Source organism: Branchiostoma lanceolatum, chromosome 3, assembly GCF_035083965.1.
Source record: "Branchiostoma lanceolatum isolate klBraLanc5 chromosome 3, klBraLanc5.hap2, whole genome shotgun sequence".
Lineage (NCBI taxonomy): Eukaryota > Metazoa > Chordata > Leptocardii > Amphioxiformes > Branchiostomatidae > Branchiostoma > Branchiostoma lanceolatum.
The window spans coordinates 10,867,754-10,883,248 of record NC_089724.1 but is presented as its reverse complement, the minus strand read 5'-3'; the positions used below and the strand labels follow the sequence as shown (position 1 = coordinate 10,883,248).

The 15,495-nt window shown below is 40.9% G+C and overlaps 1 protein-coding gene across 2 annotated transcripts in view; it reads right to left on the bottom strand.

Moving 5' to 3' along the window:
* The window catches only part of LOC136430199 (endoplasmic reticulum-Golgi intermediate compartment protein 2-like), a 53,023-nt gene extending 38,149 nt beyond the window's left edge, over window positions 1-14,874 (bottom strand). For both annotated transcript variants that reach the window (XM_066420586.1, XM_066420587.1), the window contains exons 1-3: window positions 14,436-14,874; window positions 13,593-13,701; window positions 11,033-11,079 (exon numbers count right to left, since the gene is read on the bottom strand). In XM_066420586.1, coding sequence (XP_066276683.1) covers window positions 11,033-11,079; window positions 13,593-13,701; window positions 14,436-14,541 — 262 coding nt within the window. In that variant the 5' untranslated portion in view covers window positions 14,542-14,874. The remainder of the gene's footprint in view (window positions 1-11,032; window positions 11,080-13,592; window positions 13,702-14,435) is intronic.
* Between the last annotated feature and the right edge of the window lie 621 nt (window positions 14,875-15,495).

Sequence of the window (15,495 nt, the reverse complement as noted above, 5' to 3'; positions counted from 1 at the left end):
GTGTGTTTGTGAATAAACCTTTGCACCTTAAGAGAGTTCAGCAGATGCATCTTTATAAAGTTAAGGCAGCTTTGCATCTTAAGAGAGTGGATGAACCTTTGTGAATGAACCTTTGCACCTTAAGAGAGTGCAGCAGATGAATCTTTGTTAAGTTAAGGCAACCTTGCACCTTAAGAGAGTGGATGTGTGTTTGTGAATGAACCTTTGCACCTTAAGAGGGTGAGTCAGCCTTGCACCTTAAGAGAGTGGATGAACCTTTGTGAATGAACCTTTGCACCTTAAGAGAGTGCAGCAGATGCATCTTTGTAAAGTTGAGGCAGCCTTGCACCTTAAGAGAGTGGATGAACCTTTGTGAATGAACCTTTGCACCTTAAGAGGATGAGTCAGCCTTGCACCTTAAAAGAGTGGATGTGTGTTTGTGAATGAACCTTTGCACCTTAAGAGAATGAGTCAGCCTTGCACCTTAAGAGAGTTGATAAACCTATGTGAATGAACCTTTGCACCTTAAGAGAATGCAACAAATGCATCTTTGTAAAGTTAAGGCAACCTTGCACCTTAAGAGAGTGGATGTGTGCTTGTGAATGAACCTTTGCACCTTAAGAGAGTGCAGCAGATGCATCTTTGTAAAGTTGAGGCAGCCTTGCACCTTAAGAGAATGGGTGTGTGTTTGTGAATGAACCATTGCACCTTAAGAGGATGAGTCAGCCTTGCACCTTAAGAGAGTTGATGTGCCTTTGTGAATGCACCTTTGCACATTAAGATAGTGCAGCAGATGCATCTTTGTAAAGTTAAGGCAGCCTTGCACTTTAAGAGAGTGGATGTGTGTTTGTGAATGAAACTTTGCACCTTAAGAGAGTGCAGCAGATGCATCTTTGTAAAGTTAAGGCAACCTTGCACCTTAAGAGAGTGGATGTTTGTTTTTTGAATAAACCTTTGCACCTTAAGAGAGTTCAGCAGATGCATCTTTATAAAGTTAAGGCAGCTTTGCACCTTAAGAGAGTGGATGAACCTTTGTGAACGAACCTTTGCACCTTAAGAGAGTGCAGCAGATGAATCTTTGTTAAGTTAAGGCAACCTTGCACCTTAAGAGAGTGGATGTGTGTTTGTGAATGAACCTTTGCACCTTAAGAGGGTGAGTCAGCCTTGCACCTTAAAAGAGTGGATGTGTGTTTGTGAATGAACCTTTGCACCTTAAGAGAATGAGTCAGCCTTGCACCTTAAGAGAGTGGATGAACCTATGTGAATGAACCTTTGCACCTTAAGAGAATGCAACAAATGCATCTTTGTAAAGTTAAGGCAACCTTGCACCTTAAGAGAGTGGATGTGTGTTTGTGAATGAACCTTTGCACCTTAAGAGAGTTCAGCAGATGCATCTTTATAAAGTTAAGGCAGCTTTGCACCTTAAGAGAGTGGATGAACCTTTGTGAACGAACCTTTGCACCTTAAGAGAGTGCAGCAGATGAATCTTTGTTAAGTTAAGGCAACCTTGCACCTTAAGAGAGTGGATGTGTGTTTGTGAATGAACCTTTGCACCTTAAGAGGGTGAGTCAGCCTTGCACCTTAAAAGAGTGGATGTGTGTTTGTGAATGAACCTTTGCATCTTAAGAGAATGAGTCAGCCTTGCACCTTAAGAGAGTGGATGAACCTATGTGAATGAACCTTTGCACCTTAAGAGAATGCAACAAATGCATCTTTGTAAAGTTAAGGCAACCTTGCACCTTAAGAGAGTGGATGTGTGTTTGTGAATGGACCTTTGCACCTTAAGAGAGTTCAGCAGATGCATCTTTGTAAAGTTAAGGCAGCCTTGCACCTTAAGAGAGTGGATGAACCTTTGTGAATGAACCTTTGCACCTTAAGAGAGTGCAGCAGATACATCTTTGTAAAGTTGAGGCAGCCTTGCACCTTAAGAGAGTGGATGAACCTTTGTGAATGAACCTTTGCACCTTAAGAGGATGAGTCAGCCTTGCACCTTAAAAGAGTGGATGTGTGTTTGTGAATGAACCTTTGCACCTTAAGAGAATGAGTCAGCCTTGCACCTCAAGAGAGTGGATAAACCTATGTGAATGAACCTTTGCACCTTAAGAGAATGCAACAAATGCATCTTTGTAAAGTTAAGGCAACCTTGCACCTTAAGAGAGTGGATGAACCTTTGTGAATGAACCTTTGCACCTTAAGAGAGTGCAGCAGATGCATCTTTGTAAAGTCGAGGCAACTTTGCACCTTAAGAGAGTGGATGTGTGTTTGTGAATGAACCTTTGCACCTTAAGAGAGTTCAGCAGATGCATCTTTGTAAAGTTAAGGCAGCCTTGCACCTTAAGAGAGTGGATTTGCCTTTGTGAATGAACCTTTGCACCTTAAGAGAGTGCAGCAGATGCATCTTTGTAAAGTAAAGTCAACCTTGCACCTTAAGAGAGTGGATGTGTGTTTGTGAATGAACCTTTGCACCTTAAGAGAGTTCAGCAGATGCATCTTTGTAAAGTAAAGGCAGCCTTGCACCTTAAGAGAGTTGATGAACCTTTGTGAATGAACCTTTGCACCTTAAGAGAGTGCAACAAATGCATCTTTGTAAAGTAACGGCAGCCTTGCACCTTAAGAGAGTGGATGTGTGTTTGTGAATGAACCTTTGCACCTAAAGAGGATGAGTCAGCCTTGCACCTTAAGAGAGTGGATGGGCCTTTGTGAATGGTTCTTTTTGCATTCTAAGAGAGTGCAGCAAATGCATCTTTGTAAAGTTGAGGCAGCTTTGCACCTTAAGAGAGTTCAGCAGATGCATCTTTGTAAAGTAAAGGCAGCCTTGCACCTTAAGAGAGTGGATGAACCTTTGTGAATGAACCTTTGCACCTTAAGAGAATGCAGCAGATGCATCTTTGTAAAGTAAAGGCAGCCTTGCACCTTAAGAGAGTGGATGTGCCTTTGTGAATGAACCTTTGCACCTTAAGAGGATGAGTCAGCCTTGCACCTTAAGAGAGTTGATGGGCCTTTGTGAATGGTTCTTTTTGCATTCTAAGAGAGTGCAGCAAATGCATCTTTGTAAAGTTGAGGCAGCTTTGCACCTTAAGAGAGTTCAGCAGATGCATCTTTGTAAAGTAAAGGCAGCCTTGCACCTTAAGAGAGTGGATGAACCTTTGTGAATGAACCTTTGCACCTTAAGAGAGTGCAACAAATGCATTTTTGTAAAGTAAAGTCAACCTTGCACCTTAAGAGAGTGAATGTGTGTTTGCGAATGAACCTTTGCACCTTAAGAGGATGAGTCAGCCTTGCACCTTAAGAGAGTGGATGTGTGTTTGTGAATGAACCTTTGCACCTTAAGAGAGTGCAGCAGATGCATCTTTGTAAAGTTATGGTAACCTTGCACCTAAGAGAGTGGATGTGTGTTTGTGAATGAACCATTGCACCTTAAGAGGATGAGTCATCCTTGCACCTTAAGAGAGTGGATGTTTGTTTGTGAATGAACCTTTGCACCTTAAGAGAGTGCAACAAATGCATCTTTTAAAGTTAAGGCAGCCTTGCACCTTAAGAGAGCGGATGTGTGTTTGTGAATGAACCTTTGCACCTTAAGAGAGTGCAGCAGATGCATCTTTGTAAAGTTAAGGTAACCTTGCACCTAAGAGAGTGGATGTGTGTTTGTGAATGAACCATTGCACCTTAAGAGGATGAGTCAGCCTTGCACCTTAAAAGAGTGGATGTGTGTTTGTGAATGAACCTTTGCACCTTAAGAGAATGAGTCAGCCTTGCACCTTAAGAGAGTGGATGAACCTATGTGAATGAACCTTTGCACCTTAAGAGAATGCAACAAATGCATCTTTGTTAAGTTAAGGCAACCTTGCACCTTAAGAGAGTGGATGTGTGTTTGTGAATGAACCTTTGCACCTTAAGAGAGTTCAGCAGATGCATCTTTGTAAAGTTAAGGCAGCCTTGCACCTTAAGAGAGCGGATGTGTGTTTGTGAATGAACCTTTGCACCTTAAGAGAGTTCAGCAGATGCATCTTTGTAAAGTTAAGGCAGCCTTGCACCTTAAGAGAGTGGATGTGTGTTTGTGAATGAACCTTTGCACCTTAAGAGAGTTCAGCAGATGCATCTTTGTAAAGTTAAGGCAGCCTTGCACCTTAAGAGAGCGGATGTGTGTTTGTGAATGAACCTTTGCACCTTAAGAGAGTGCAACAAATGCATTTTTGTAAAGTAAAGTCAACCTTGCACCTTAAGAGAGTGAATGTGTGTTTGCGAATGAACCTTTGCACCTTAAGAGGATGAGTCAGCCTTGCACCTTAAGAGAGTGGATGTGTGTTTGTGAATGAACCTTTGCACCTTAAGAGAGTGCAGCAGATGCATCTTTGTAAAGTTATGGTAACCTTGCACCTAAGAGAGTGGATGTGTGTTTGTGAATGAACCATTGCACCTTAAGAGGATGAGTCATCCTTGCACCTTAAGAGAGTGGATGTGTGTTTGTGAATGAACCTTTGCACCTTAAGAGAGTGCAACAAATGCATCTTTTAAAGTTAAGGCAGCCTTGCACCTTAAGAGAGCGGATGTGTGTTTGTGAATGAACCTTTGCACCTTAAGAGAGTGCAGCAGATGCATCTTTGTAAAGTTAAGGTAACCTTGCACCTAAGAGAGTGGATGTGTGTTTGTGAATGAACCATTGCACCTTAAGAGGATGAGTCAGCCTTGCACCTTAAAAGAGTGGATGTGTGTTTGTGAATGAACCTTTGCACCTTAAGAGAATGAGTCAGCCTTGCACCTTAAGAGAGTGGATGAACCTATGTGAATGAACCTTTGCACCTTAAGAGAATGCAACAAATGCATCTTTGTAAAGTTAAGGCAACCTTGCACCTTAAGAGAGTGGATGTGTGTTTGTGAATGAACCTTTGCACCTTAAGAGAGTTCAGCAGATGCATCTTTGTAAAGTTAAGGCAGCCTTGCACCTTAAGAGAGTGGATGAACCTTTGTGAATGAACCTTTGCACCTTAAGAGAGTGCAGCAGATGCATCTTTGTAAAGTTGAGGCAACTTTGCACCTTAAGAGAGTGGATGTGTGTTTGTGAATGAACCTTTGCACCTTAAGAGAGTTCAGCAGATGCATCTTTGTAAAGTTAAGGCAGCCTTGCACCTTAAGAGAGTGGATTTGCCTTTGTGAATGAACCTTTGCACCTTAAGAGAGTGCAACAAATGCATCTTTGTAAAGTTAAGTCAACCTTGCACCTTAAGAGAGTGAATGTGTGTTTGCGAATGAACCTTTGCACCTTAAGAGGATGAGTCAGCCTTGCACCTTAAGAGAGTGGATGTGTGTTTGTGAATGAACCTTTGCACCTTAAGAGAGTGCAACAAATGCATCTTTTAAAGTTAAGGCAGCCTTGCACCTTAAGAGAGCGGATGTGTGTTTGTGAATGAACCTTTGCACCTTAAGAGAGTGCAGCAGATGCATCTTTGTAAAGTTAAGGTAACCTTGCACCTAAGAGAGTGGATGTGTGTTTGTGAATGAACCATTGCACCTTAAGAGGATGAGTCAGCCTTGCACCTTAAGAGAGTGGATGTGTGTTTGTGAATGAACCTTTGCACCTTAAGAGAGTGCAACAAATGCATCTTTTAAAGTTAAGGCAGCCTTGCACCTTAAGAGAGCGGATGTGTGTTTGTGAATGAACCTTTGCACCTTAAGAGAGTGCAGCAGATGCATCTTTGTAAAGTTAAGGTAACCTTGCACCTAAGAGAGTGGATGTGTGTTTGTGAATGAACCATTGCACCTTAAGAGGATGAGTCAGCCTTGCACCTTAAGAGAGTGGATGTGTGTTTGTGAATGAACCTTTGCACCTTGTGAGGATGAGTCAGCCTTGTACCTTAAGAGAATGGGTGTGTGTTTGTGAATGAACCTTTGCACCTTAAGAGGATGAGTCAGCCTTGCACCTTAAGAGAGTGGATTTGCCTTTGTGAATGGTTCTTTTTGCATTCATAGATAGTGCAGCAGATGCATCTTTGTAAAGTTAAGGCAACCTTGCACCTTAAGAGAGTGGATGTGTGTTTGTGAATGAACCTTTGCACCTTAAGAGGATGAGTCAGCCTTGCACCTTAAGAGAGTGGATGTGCCTTTGTGAATGGTTCTTTTTGCATTCTAAGAGAGTGCAGCAGATGCATCTTTGTAAAGTTAAGGCAACCTTGCACCTTAAGAGAGTGGATGTGCCTTTGTGAATGAACCTTTGCACCTTTAGAGGATTAGTCAGCCTTGCACCTTAAGATTTGATTTTTTTGTGGCACATATGGCACGTAACTTTTTTTGTGTGAATAAGGACGTGCTATTGCCTGCTTTGTATTTACTCTTTCTTTTCTTTCTCTGAACAGATTGTTTTGTAATAATGCTTGCTTTTGTTTTTCTGAACAGGGACATGCTATTGGTCGCTTTGGATGCTTTGTATTTACTCTTGTTTTTCTTTTAAATTTCCTGAACAGAAAATTGATATTGACTGTTGTATTAATGGTTATATATACAGACACATGCTTTTTGCTGCTTTGTATTAATGCTTGCTTTTCTTTTTCTGCAGAGATAAGTGCTATTGGCTGTATTGTATTTTTCGTTCTTAACAGGGAATTGCTATTTGCTGTTATATATTTATCCTTGCCTTTGTTTTGAAGAGACATGCTGTTGGTTGCTTTGTTTTTACTCTTGCTTTTCTTTTTCCTAACAGGGACATGTTATTTGCTGGTTTTTATTAACTCTTGCTTTTCTTTTTCTGAACACACATGCTATTAATTGCTTTGTATTTATTCTTGCTTCTCTTTTTCTGCAGACACATACTATTTGCTCCTTTGTATGTATAATGACCTCTAAAGAGAGCTATAATATTGGCTACATTGTATTTTTATTTACTTTTCTCCCTCCAAAAAGAGACATGTGAAAGGTATCCATGCTGACTTTGCTTTCTTAGACCAGAAACCTTCTATTTGACATTTGTTTCTTTGTACTTTAGTGACTTTTCTCCCTCTAAACAGAGACATGCTATTTGCTACTTTGTACTTCATTATCAAGATAGAGACGGTGTGTAGCTTCAAATTTTCACTAACCTTTTACTATAAAACATTAGTGGTATTTAGCCCTATTTTTATCAGATACAGAGATGTATGTCTGCTGTTAATTTGAGACTTTTTTCTTTCTTCTTCAGGTAATTGCAGGTGGGGGTTAGGGGGCTCTGGGTAGTGATTGTTTAGCAGCTGCACTCTTGAACCCTTAAGAGTGGCTAAGCTCACTGTTCCTCCTGCTCCACTCTTCACCATAGGGTGTGTAGCATGTTGGTTTCTCCCATCCCCTAAAGCCTCTCACGTTCTGGCTCCTCGTGCCAACCCCTGGTCAACGGCTTCAGCTAGCCGGCCAAACGACGTGAGGGGGTGGTGTTGACACAACACTACCAGATAGAGAGCGAGAAGTCACTGGTTTTGGTGCAGGCTGTCCCCAAAGGTGCTAGCAAGGGCAGGATTCTCACCAGGATGAACCACCAAGAGCATGACACAGCTCAGAGAGGAGATGGAAACCATCAGGTCATACTGCCCATGACATACTTTACATGCAACAGCACACAATCCATGACCAAACCACTTAGGTCACAGTGAAAATTGGCAAGATAGTGTATCTATACTAGTATGCTAGAGGAGTTTGCCGGTATGAGTAGTACAACTCTACAGGTCACAAACTGTACACCTCTGGTCGGCGAACTCTTCCTGCGTACTATTCAGTCTATCTGGCCAATTTTCTACTGTTTTTCAAGCGCCTGAGTAGCCTGGTAGAGGCTACTTTAGTCAGTCCATGGGTTACAAAGTACCTTATCAAATACAGAAGTTGGAACGTACAGTACTGATGCTTAGCTAAGATAGTAGATAAAGAATTCTGATCTTAATTAAATTAAGAAGAGTGGTAGTCAAGCAGGTCAGATCATAAGCAAATAACCTTTGTCAGTTACCAGTCCAAGTCTTTTAGATGATTGCTGTTGTTAGTTACATGTGTAGTAGTTACAGTGTAACACCAATGTACATGTGAAGATTCAAGTCTGTACATGAAAACAATGAGCTCTGTATTTGTCATCTAAGACATTTGCATATTTGCATTGTATTTGACTCCTAACTGGTAATACTGTGTAATATCTCAGTCACAATAAGATATTTCTGATGTCAATACATCTCATCTGGGCAAAAGGAAGTATTAAATAAAATTCCACATTCTCTGCCACAACTTTTTCCAACCGTCTTTTATTTGTGTATCATTAATGATGAGACCATTTCCTGTAAAGCCATGACAGTCAAGGAGGCGTCTGAAGATTACAATTGGTATGTAAGCATGGCAAGTGTTAGATATATGTATGATGCGCGATAACTGCAATTACCAACTGTATATGTAAAGAGAAACTCAAACCCAGGCAGCAATGTTGCATTTCTTCATGGACTATTTGATAAATCCCCCCAAAATGATTGTATTGGGAACCTCACATTAAGCAACAGTTACATAATAAAAAATATTCTGAGAGAAATTCGACAACAGCACCCCAAAAAAGATGTTTAGACATCAAGATGTGAAGTTTTAACGTTGTTTGGCTACCTTTGAAGAATAATGATGACAAAATGTGAAGATCGCCGCAACCTGTCAAGGACGTGTAACCCTCGCGGGACGTGGAACAGTATAGCCTCTACCAGGGGGTACCAGGCTCTGCGGGTTTCTGGAAAGTAGTAGAAATTGGCCAAATAGTGAGCCAATGGCGACCCACCTATTGACCTCTCTTTTGTTAAATTTCTGCTATTTTCCCAGCGGTAAGCGGATCCTGGCAGAGGCTAGGAACAGTAGACGATAAGTAGTGTGTGTTTGTCACATTTGCCTAACTAGTCTAGTCGATATGTGGGGCAGTCCTGTACACATCCCAGTTAATTAGGTGTGAAGTGAACGAGGTGCTAATTAGGCCCCCGTGGAGTTAATCCTCGACCGCTTTTTAGCGTTCGATTGCTGCTTTCAGAAGTCGATAGCTGTTACAAAAATTCGATTGCTGTTTTGAAAACACGATTGCTACTTCAGAAGTCGATTGCTGTTACAAAAATTCGATGCTGTTTTGAAAACACGATTGCTCCTTCAGAAGTCGATTGCTGTTACAAAAACTCGATTGCTACTTCATACTCGACTGACGATTGTTTCAACAAATCGATTGCTGTTTTAAAATGCGACTCGATGTAGGCACTCGGTTTCGATGCAAAGTTGCTGCGATATGTAAAGGTAGCGATGTCGGTTGCGTCGTTTCGTTAGCGACCGTCGCATACATCGCATGCCAAATCGCGGTCGATATCCAAACGAAACGATGGCAATGACATCGACTCGACTTTTGACCTATCGTTGTGCACCCTTGTTATCGAACAAAAAAAAAGACTAGTACGGCCGCCTACTTTACATTAGCCGTAAAAACAACAATTATAACTTAACTTCCCTTGTGAAATGTGTTTTGAGGCCGCAAAGTCTAAGAACGGCACAAAACGAGCGGTAAACAACAGCATGTTTTGCCATCGAAACATGGCGGCACCATCAGGCGTGGTGACAGTAAAACTAGCAGCATATTGCATAGTGCATATTACGATCTTTCAAATGATACCGTAAACGCGTGGAAAATGTTATATTTTGCGGCAACGATAGAAACAGAATTCTATCTATATTTAAGGAGGGTTTGTATTTTAGAATAACCGTAAGATTTTCCAAATTTTGCGGTAAAGGGCCGTTTCTATTGTCAACATGTAATCGGTAATTTCTTGGTATGTGCGGCCTAAAACGCTGTGCTACTTTTACAGTCGAGCTCTGTTCATTATTGTGGGCTTTACCGAGGGAACTCGAAATCCGAGCGTCTCACAAAAACTTTGTTCTCGACGCTATGGAGCAAAAGTTTATGGACATTGCCCCTTTTTTGGTGTTCATATTTTTTTTGGGGGGGGGGGGAATGTCTTTAGAAAATATGATTAGGAACAATTTAGCTATCTGATGATTTTGATTATATGTCAGTAATGATAAAAGATAATGAAATTCATGTACAACAATTTTCCTTGATCACTTGCTGCAAGTTCCAAGTAGAAAATGCATAATAGTATACACTGTATCATGTACATTTTCACTTGTTGAATTTGAAGCACCGTGGCCCCCGGTTAGGGGTCATAGCGGGGAACCTATGCCCAAATTTTCAACATTACTATTTTATTTTATCGAAGTGGCAAGCAGATCATCATCATTTGAACAAGCGTACAGTTATTCTGTTCAATATCCATATACTTAATAGGTATGGTCCTCAGGCATAATTGAATACATGCAACCTACCTGCTATTATCTTATTTCGTGTGGACACAGTTTACCTCGATCGTCAATTTTGAAATTTTCCGGGGGGTACTTTTATTTCAGGGGGTACTTATATTAGATTTTGAAGATTTTTCCGGGGGGTACTTATATTCCAGGGGGTACTTCTATTTGAGAGGTGAGAGTAGTAGACTATTCTATGATGTTTTATCTACTCAAGCTATTGTGTTGAAATGAAGCTACATGTTGTACACTCTTTGGTCAACTCCTGAGAGATTTCGGGAGATTTCACACTGCTTGAATATTAACCTTATTCTATATCATATTCAGCGACAGAATGATACTTAGGTAGTCGACGTGGTAGTCGTCGGGGTGATACCGCCCCTTGCGGGGTGACATACAATACCCTTTCGTTGGTAGCCTGGTCCCAGTCTCTAGGGTCTGCTTAGTGGTGTTTTACCGGGCCAGTCAGTTTCTGATGGCCTTTCTACCTCTGGCTGCCATCCTACTTCCGCTACACCCCACTTCCGCTGCCTTCCTACTTTTCCGCCGAACTAATTAATCCAAGGCCGTAAACAACACCCCGAGCGGGCTAAGCTGTCTGGGCGGGTGAGGGTCACTCACAGTGCCGTAGAGATATCGGGGAGGCACCGAGGGTATGGATTCCAGGCTATTTCGTTGGCTGATACAAGACATACTTAATTATGCAGTATGTACATTTATTAATGTGACCAATACTTACATTCACATTTCATGGCTACTGTGACATCTATGTTGATTTTCAGCTTGCTGCAGAGGGCAGAGAGAAACAACAACAAAACGTCATGATTTATAAACAATTTATTCTACCTAGAAATCAATGATAGGCTGGTGTTCTTTTTTCATTCATTTGTATCTCAATGCTCTTATAATCATCATGTTTCTATCTGATCAACACTATTATCATTTTATGTGAATAATGTAAACAAAAAAAAGAATTAACCATCAACTCAAGATGAAGAATTACAACGTAAAGCAGTAACAGTTACTCTCATCTCCCAAATAAACATACCCCCCGGAATAAACATACCCCCTGGACAAATTTTTAAAATCTAATAAACATACCCCCCGGAATAAACGTACCCCCCGGAAAATTACCAAATTGACACGTTAACTGTGTCCATGCTACTTCTGTCTTAGGGAAAGAAGATGATAAGCAGGTAGGTTCTTTTTATTTACATATTCTATATAAGTATGTAAATAATGAACCGAATAACTGTAGATATCTTGTTCAAATTATAATCATTTTCTCCACTTTTGGAAAAATTGGGCATAGGTTCCCCGCGGGGGCCAACGGTGCTTCAAATTCAACAAGTGAAAATGTACATGATACATGTATTTTCTACTTGGAACTTGAACCAAGTGATCAAGGAAAATTGTTGTATAAACTGGCATATCATTAAAACAGAAGTAGTTGCCAAACTTCTCAGTTCACTTGCATGGGTAACACCTTGTACAAATGTATCAACATTTAGAACTTGAACAGAAAATTACCATATCCTGAATATCCGATGAAAATACAAGTATTACGTATTTGTAAAAGCCATGTAGAAAAGGTTGAACTATTACTGGTATGATGTTAGTTGTTACTAGTACTTTTTCTTGCTCAACTTTCCATTTATCATGTATGCATTGCATATAGAAACATGGATTAATTTTGTAAACATTACTAGAAGTATATGCTTTCCACAAAATCACCTTATTATAAAGAACATTATCATATATTCTCCTTTATTGTGTTGTTGCAATCCAAATAATTTCAAATCCAAAAATTACCCTTGATGTATGCAGAAAAAATCTTTCATTTTGAGAAACTTAGTTGTCAACAAATTCATTGTTTTAGATGTGAGAAATCTCAGGCTTGCTCTATTTTGTGCTCTCTCTTTCTGATTAAAAGTTCCTTGGTTACATCTAAAACATTGCAACAAACCACAGGGTTCTCATGTTACACATCAAAGCGCGAGTCAGACGGAGCGGCACCGAACACAGGAACACAGACAGTAAGGGGCGGGGCTAACAGAGAGCTACATGAAGTTCTGAGAATACTCAGCCAATTTGTTTGTAGGGGAGTGATTTTTGTCAAAACATCGTAGGTGATAATTACTGAATATAGATTGCAACTTAGTGTTGTTTATCAACTATTAAGTGGGAAGTCACTTTCTTGAAATACCACACATTTCTGACAAAGACAAAAGAGTTTTATTGGAAGATCAAAAAGAGCTGTTTCCCCTTGGTAGAAGTGAGTTCTTCCGTCCGTGGGAAATTTCTAGTGGCGTGCGTTACTGTACTGTGGCGATTTTCCAAGGGCTGAATTTTCATGTTTGTGGTAGGAACCGTAGGATTTAAATGTTTTTGTAGATTTTAAAAGTATTATTCAGTTTTTAATGCTAAGACACTGTCATAATGTGGTGTTATTTTCATATTCTAAAAGTTTTGAGGAAAGGCTGTATTTCACGTGAGTAGAATTTACATGCGACTCAATGGTAACTTGAGCATTCATGGTGTTGATTACGTTGTTCCAAGGTTGTTCTTTTGGCAATGTTTTTGTCTTTTTCGAGCGGCGTAAATTTTGCGATCACTGTAAGAATTCAGATGGTCTAGAACGGGAAAAGACTGTCAATGTTGTTTATATGAAAAATAGATTTCAAAACTTAAGTGTGGCGTCTTATTTTGTCTGAGATAACAACATTTACTTTGTATCGAGATCGACTGACATGTTAGTACCGCCAGGATTTCACAAATGCCGGGTCATAGCGGCAGGGAAATCAACGCCGCTAGGCCGAAAAATAGCAAATTATGAGCAAAAATGTCGGGGAAATATGGGCAGGAATACCCAAACTTTCGATTTTGATGGAATCCCTGGTTAGCAAAACTCTGATTTTCAAAAAATTAATAAACGTACTGTCCAAAATAAGAACGTACTGGGTGGATTTTGAGGCTGAAAAAAATAAACGTACCGGTACGTTTATTTGGGAGATGAGAGTAGGAGATAGCTTGTTGAATTGATGGAATATTAGTCTCTATGAGGCTCTGCAGATCGCTGGAAAAATTGTAGAAATTAGCTAAGTAGAGTGACCTATGGAGAGAGGGACAATAGGCAACCCTCCATGGATCACCCGCTGTACTGTCCCTCTCTCCATAGCCAACTCCCTAATACTAGTTGCTCTATTTGGCCTTTTCTACCTTTCTTTCTGCGCATGACTGCCATGGCATGAGCATGGTAGAGGCTACTAGTAGTGGATTATGTTCTAGTTGTTCCTGACCTTTCCAGCTCTGTGTCCACGTTGTACTCATACTTCATGTTCGTCTCGCTGTAGTAGATCAGTTCAGACAGCACCAGGATCCCGATTAACACGAAACTCAGGATGGACACTGGGGGGGAGGGATTCAACGTACATGACAACAAAGCATGACTGTAACGTTACCTATATATGTAGCATGCCATGTATTTGTTTTATAAATATATGTAACATAAATCCACCGGTTTACATCTAGTAAATCCGCCACTTTGAAAAACAGTGGGTTTGACTTTGAGAGATCTCTAGTGCAGCACCAGATTAGAAGTTGGGTGCCATCCGATTACTACCAGGGCTCCTACACTCGCTATCCATTTTCGCGAGTGTAGGAGACCCGGTATATGTAGTTATCAGATGGCACACAGGCTAGTACCAGGCCTAGGTATGCACATGTTAGGCATACAGGAGTGCATTATACTGGGTGACGTTGGGTTGGAGATGTTTGGACGAAGCTTTCCAGGGTGGCGAAATTATGTACCCTGGTGGAATTATTCTATTAGATGTTAACAGCCGTTAACGTTACATTCAATAATCATTAGTTCATAAACTAAAACCCAAAATTTTAGGTGGTAATCAACATTTCATCTTGCCCCTGCCCCAACCCCCACATGAATTTCCCCCGGGAACATCAATCTCCCTGAAGACATTGACGAATGACTTAAATACAAAGGCAGCAATACAAAGTCGAGTCAACGGGGTTTTTAGTTCACAAACAGTAACACAACAACAAGTTGTTCTACACGAGTGGTTTTACAAGTTTTCCCTCCTTCTTTCCTGCCCCCCTCCCCCTTCGAATTCCCGACAACTAACCTGTGGCCCCGCTAGTGCTGGTCTGCACGTAGCTCTCCGGAACCTTGGGGAAGGCGTCCATCTCCTTCACCACCTTCAGCGTCTGTTTCCTGTTCAGTCGCCTCATCTTGGAGCTGTGGGTTCAGCAGGCAAATTCTGTAAACAGAGCCGGGATCCTGGCGGCTGTTTGTGTGCAACGTGGCTTACAACTATCGACTACAACCAGCTGGTAGATGTGCGATCACTTCCGGGTACACAGGCGAGTTATTTCTCAATTTTGGTGACTTAAAATCTGTCTGACAAGGCCTGACCATGGGAAGGAGTGTGATATGTTAACTTCAGGTGATGGCGGCTCTACCTGAAGTACCTACTTAGGGTCCAAAACTATTTGGCCTCTGACTCTTTCACGCTTGATGGCACCCAAGATGGCAGTGTTTGCCCCACTGCATTGTGGTACTTTTGCTGCACTACTTCAAAAAGTCGCTAGAATGCACTTTTGTATTGTCAAAGTTTGAAGAACCCAACAGACAGGTGACAGGTCAAAATATGAAGGCGACGTTATATGAAGGAACCGTATTGGTTATATGTAGCGACGTCCCTTCCCAAAAATGGTTTAAGAACTAATCCATTACCCCTCTCCTGGTTGTGTTTTCATTGTGTTATTTCATACTGAACCAACTGAGATTTATCAATTATCCGCGTTTTGATTTTGCATCATTTTTGGCTTAATGCTTCAAATGATCGTTGAATAAACTACTGAATACGATTATATACAAACATGAACTTCTTTCAGTTTTCACTCAGAAAGATTTTGAAAGGGGTGCACAAGCTTCCCACTCGCTTTTTTTCGAGACACAGTCCGTGGTGGTACTGAAACGCACTCCCTGTATATTACATGTCTTCCCTGATTTGGCCAAACGCATACTCTGCAAACAATTGATGTGTCAAATATTTTGCTCAAACATTAATATCTGTAAATACCATAATTAAACAGTATTGCAATGCGTCCCTCGTCAGTAACATCAGTCCACCGGCTCCCAAACTGCCGAGACATAGAAACTGGAGAGATGTAGTTGACATT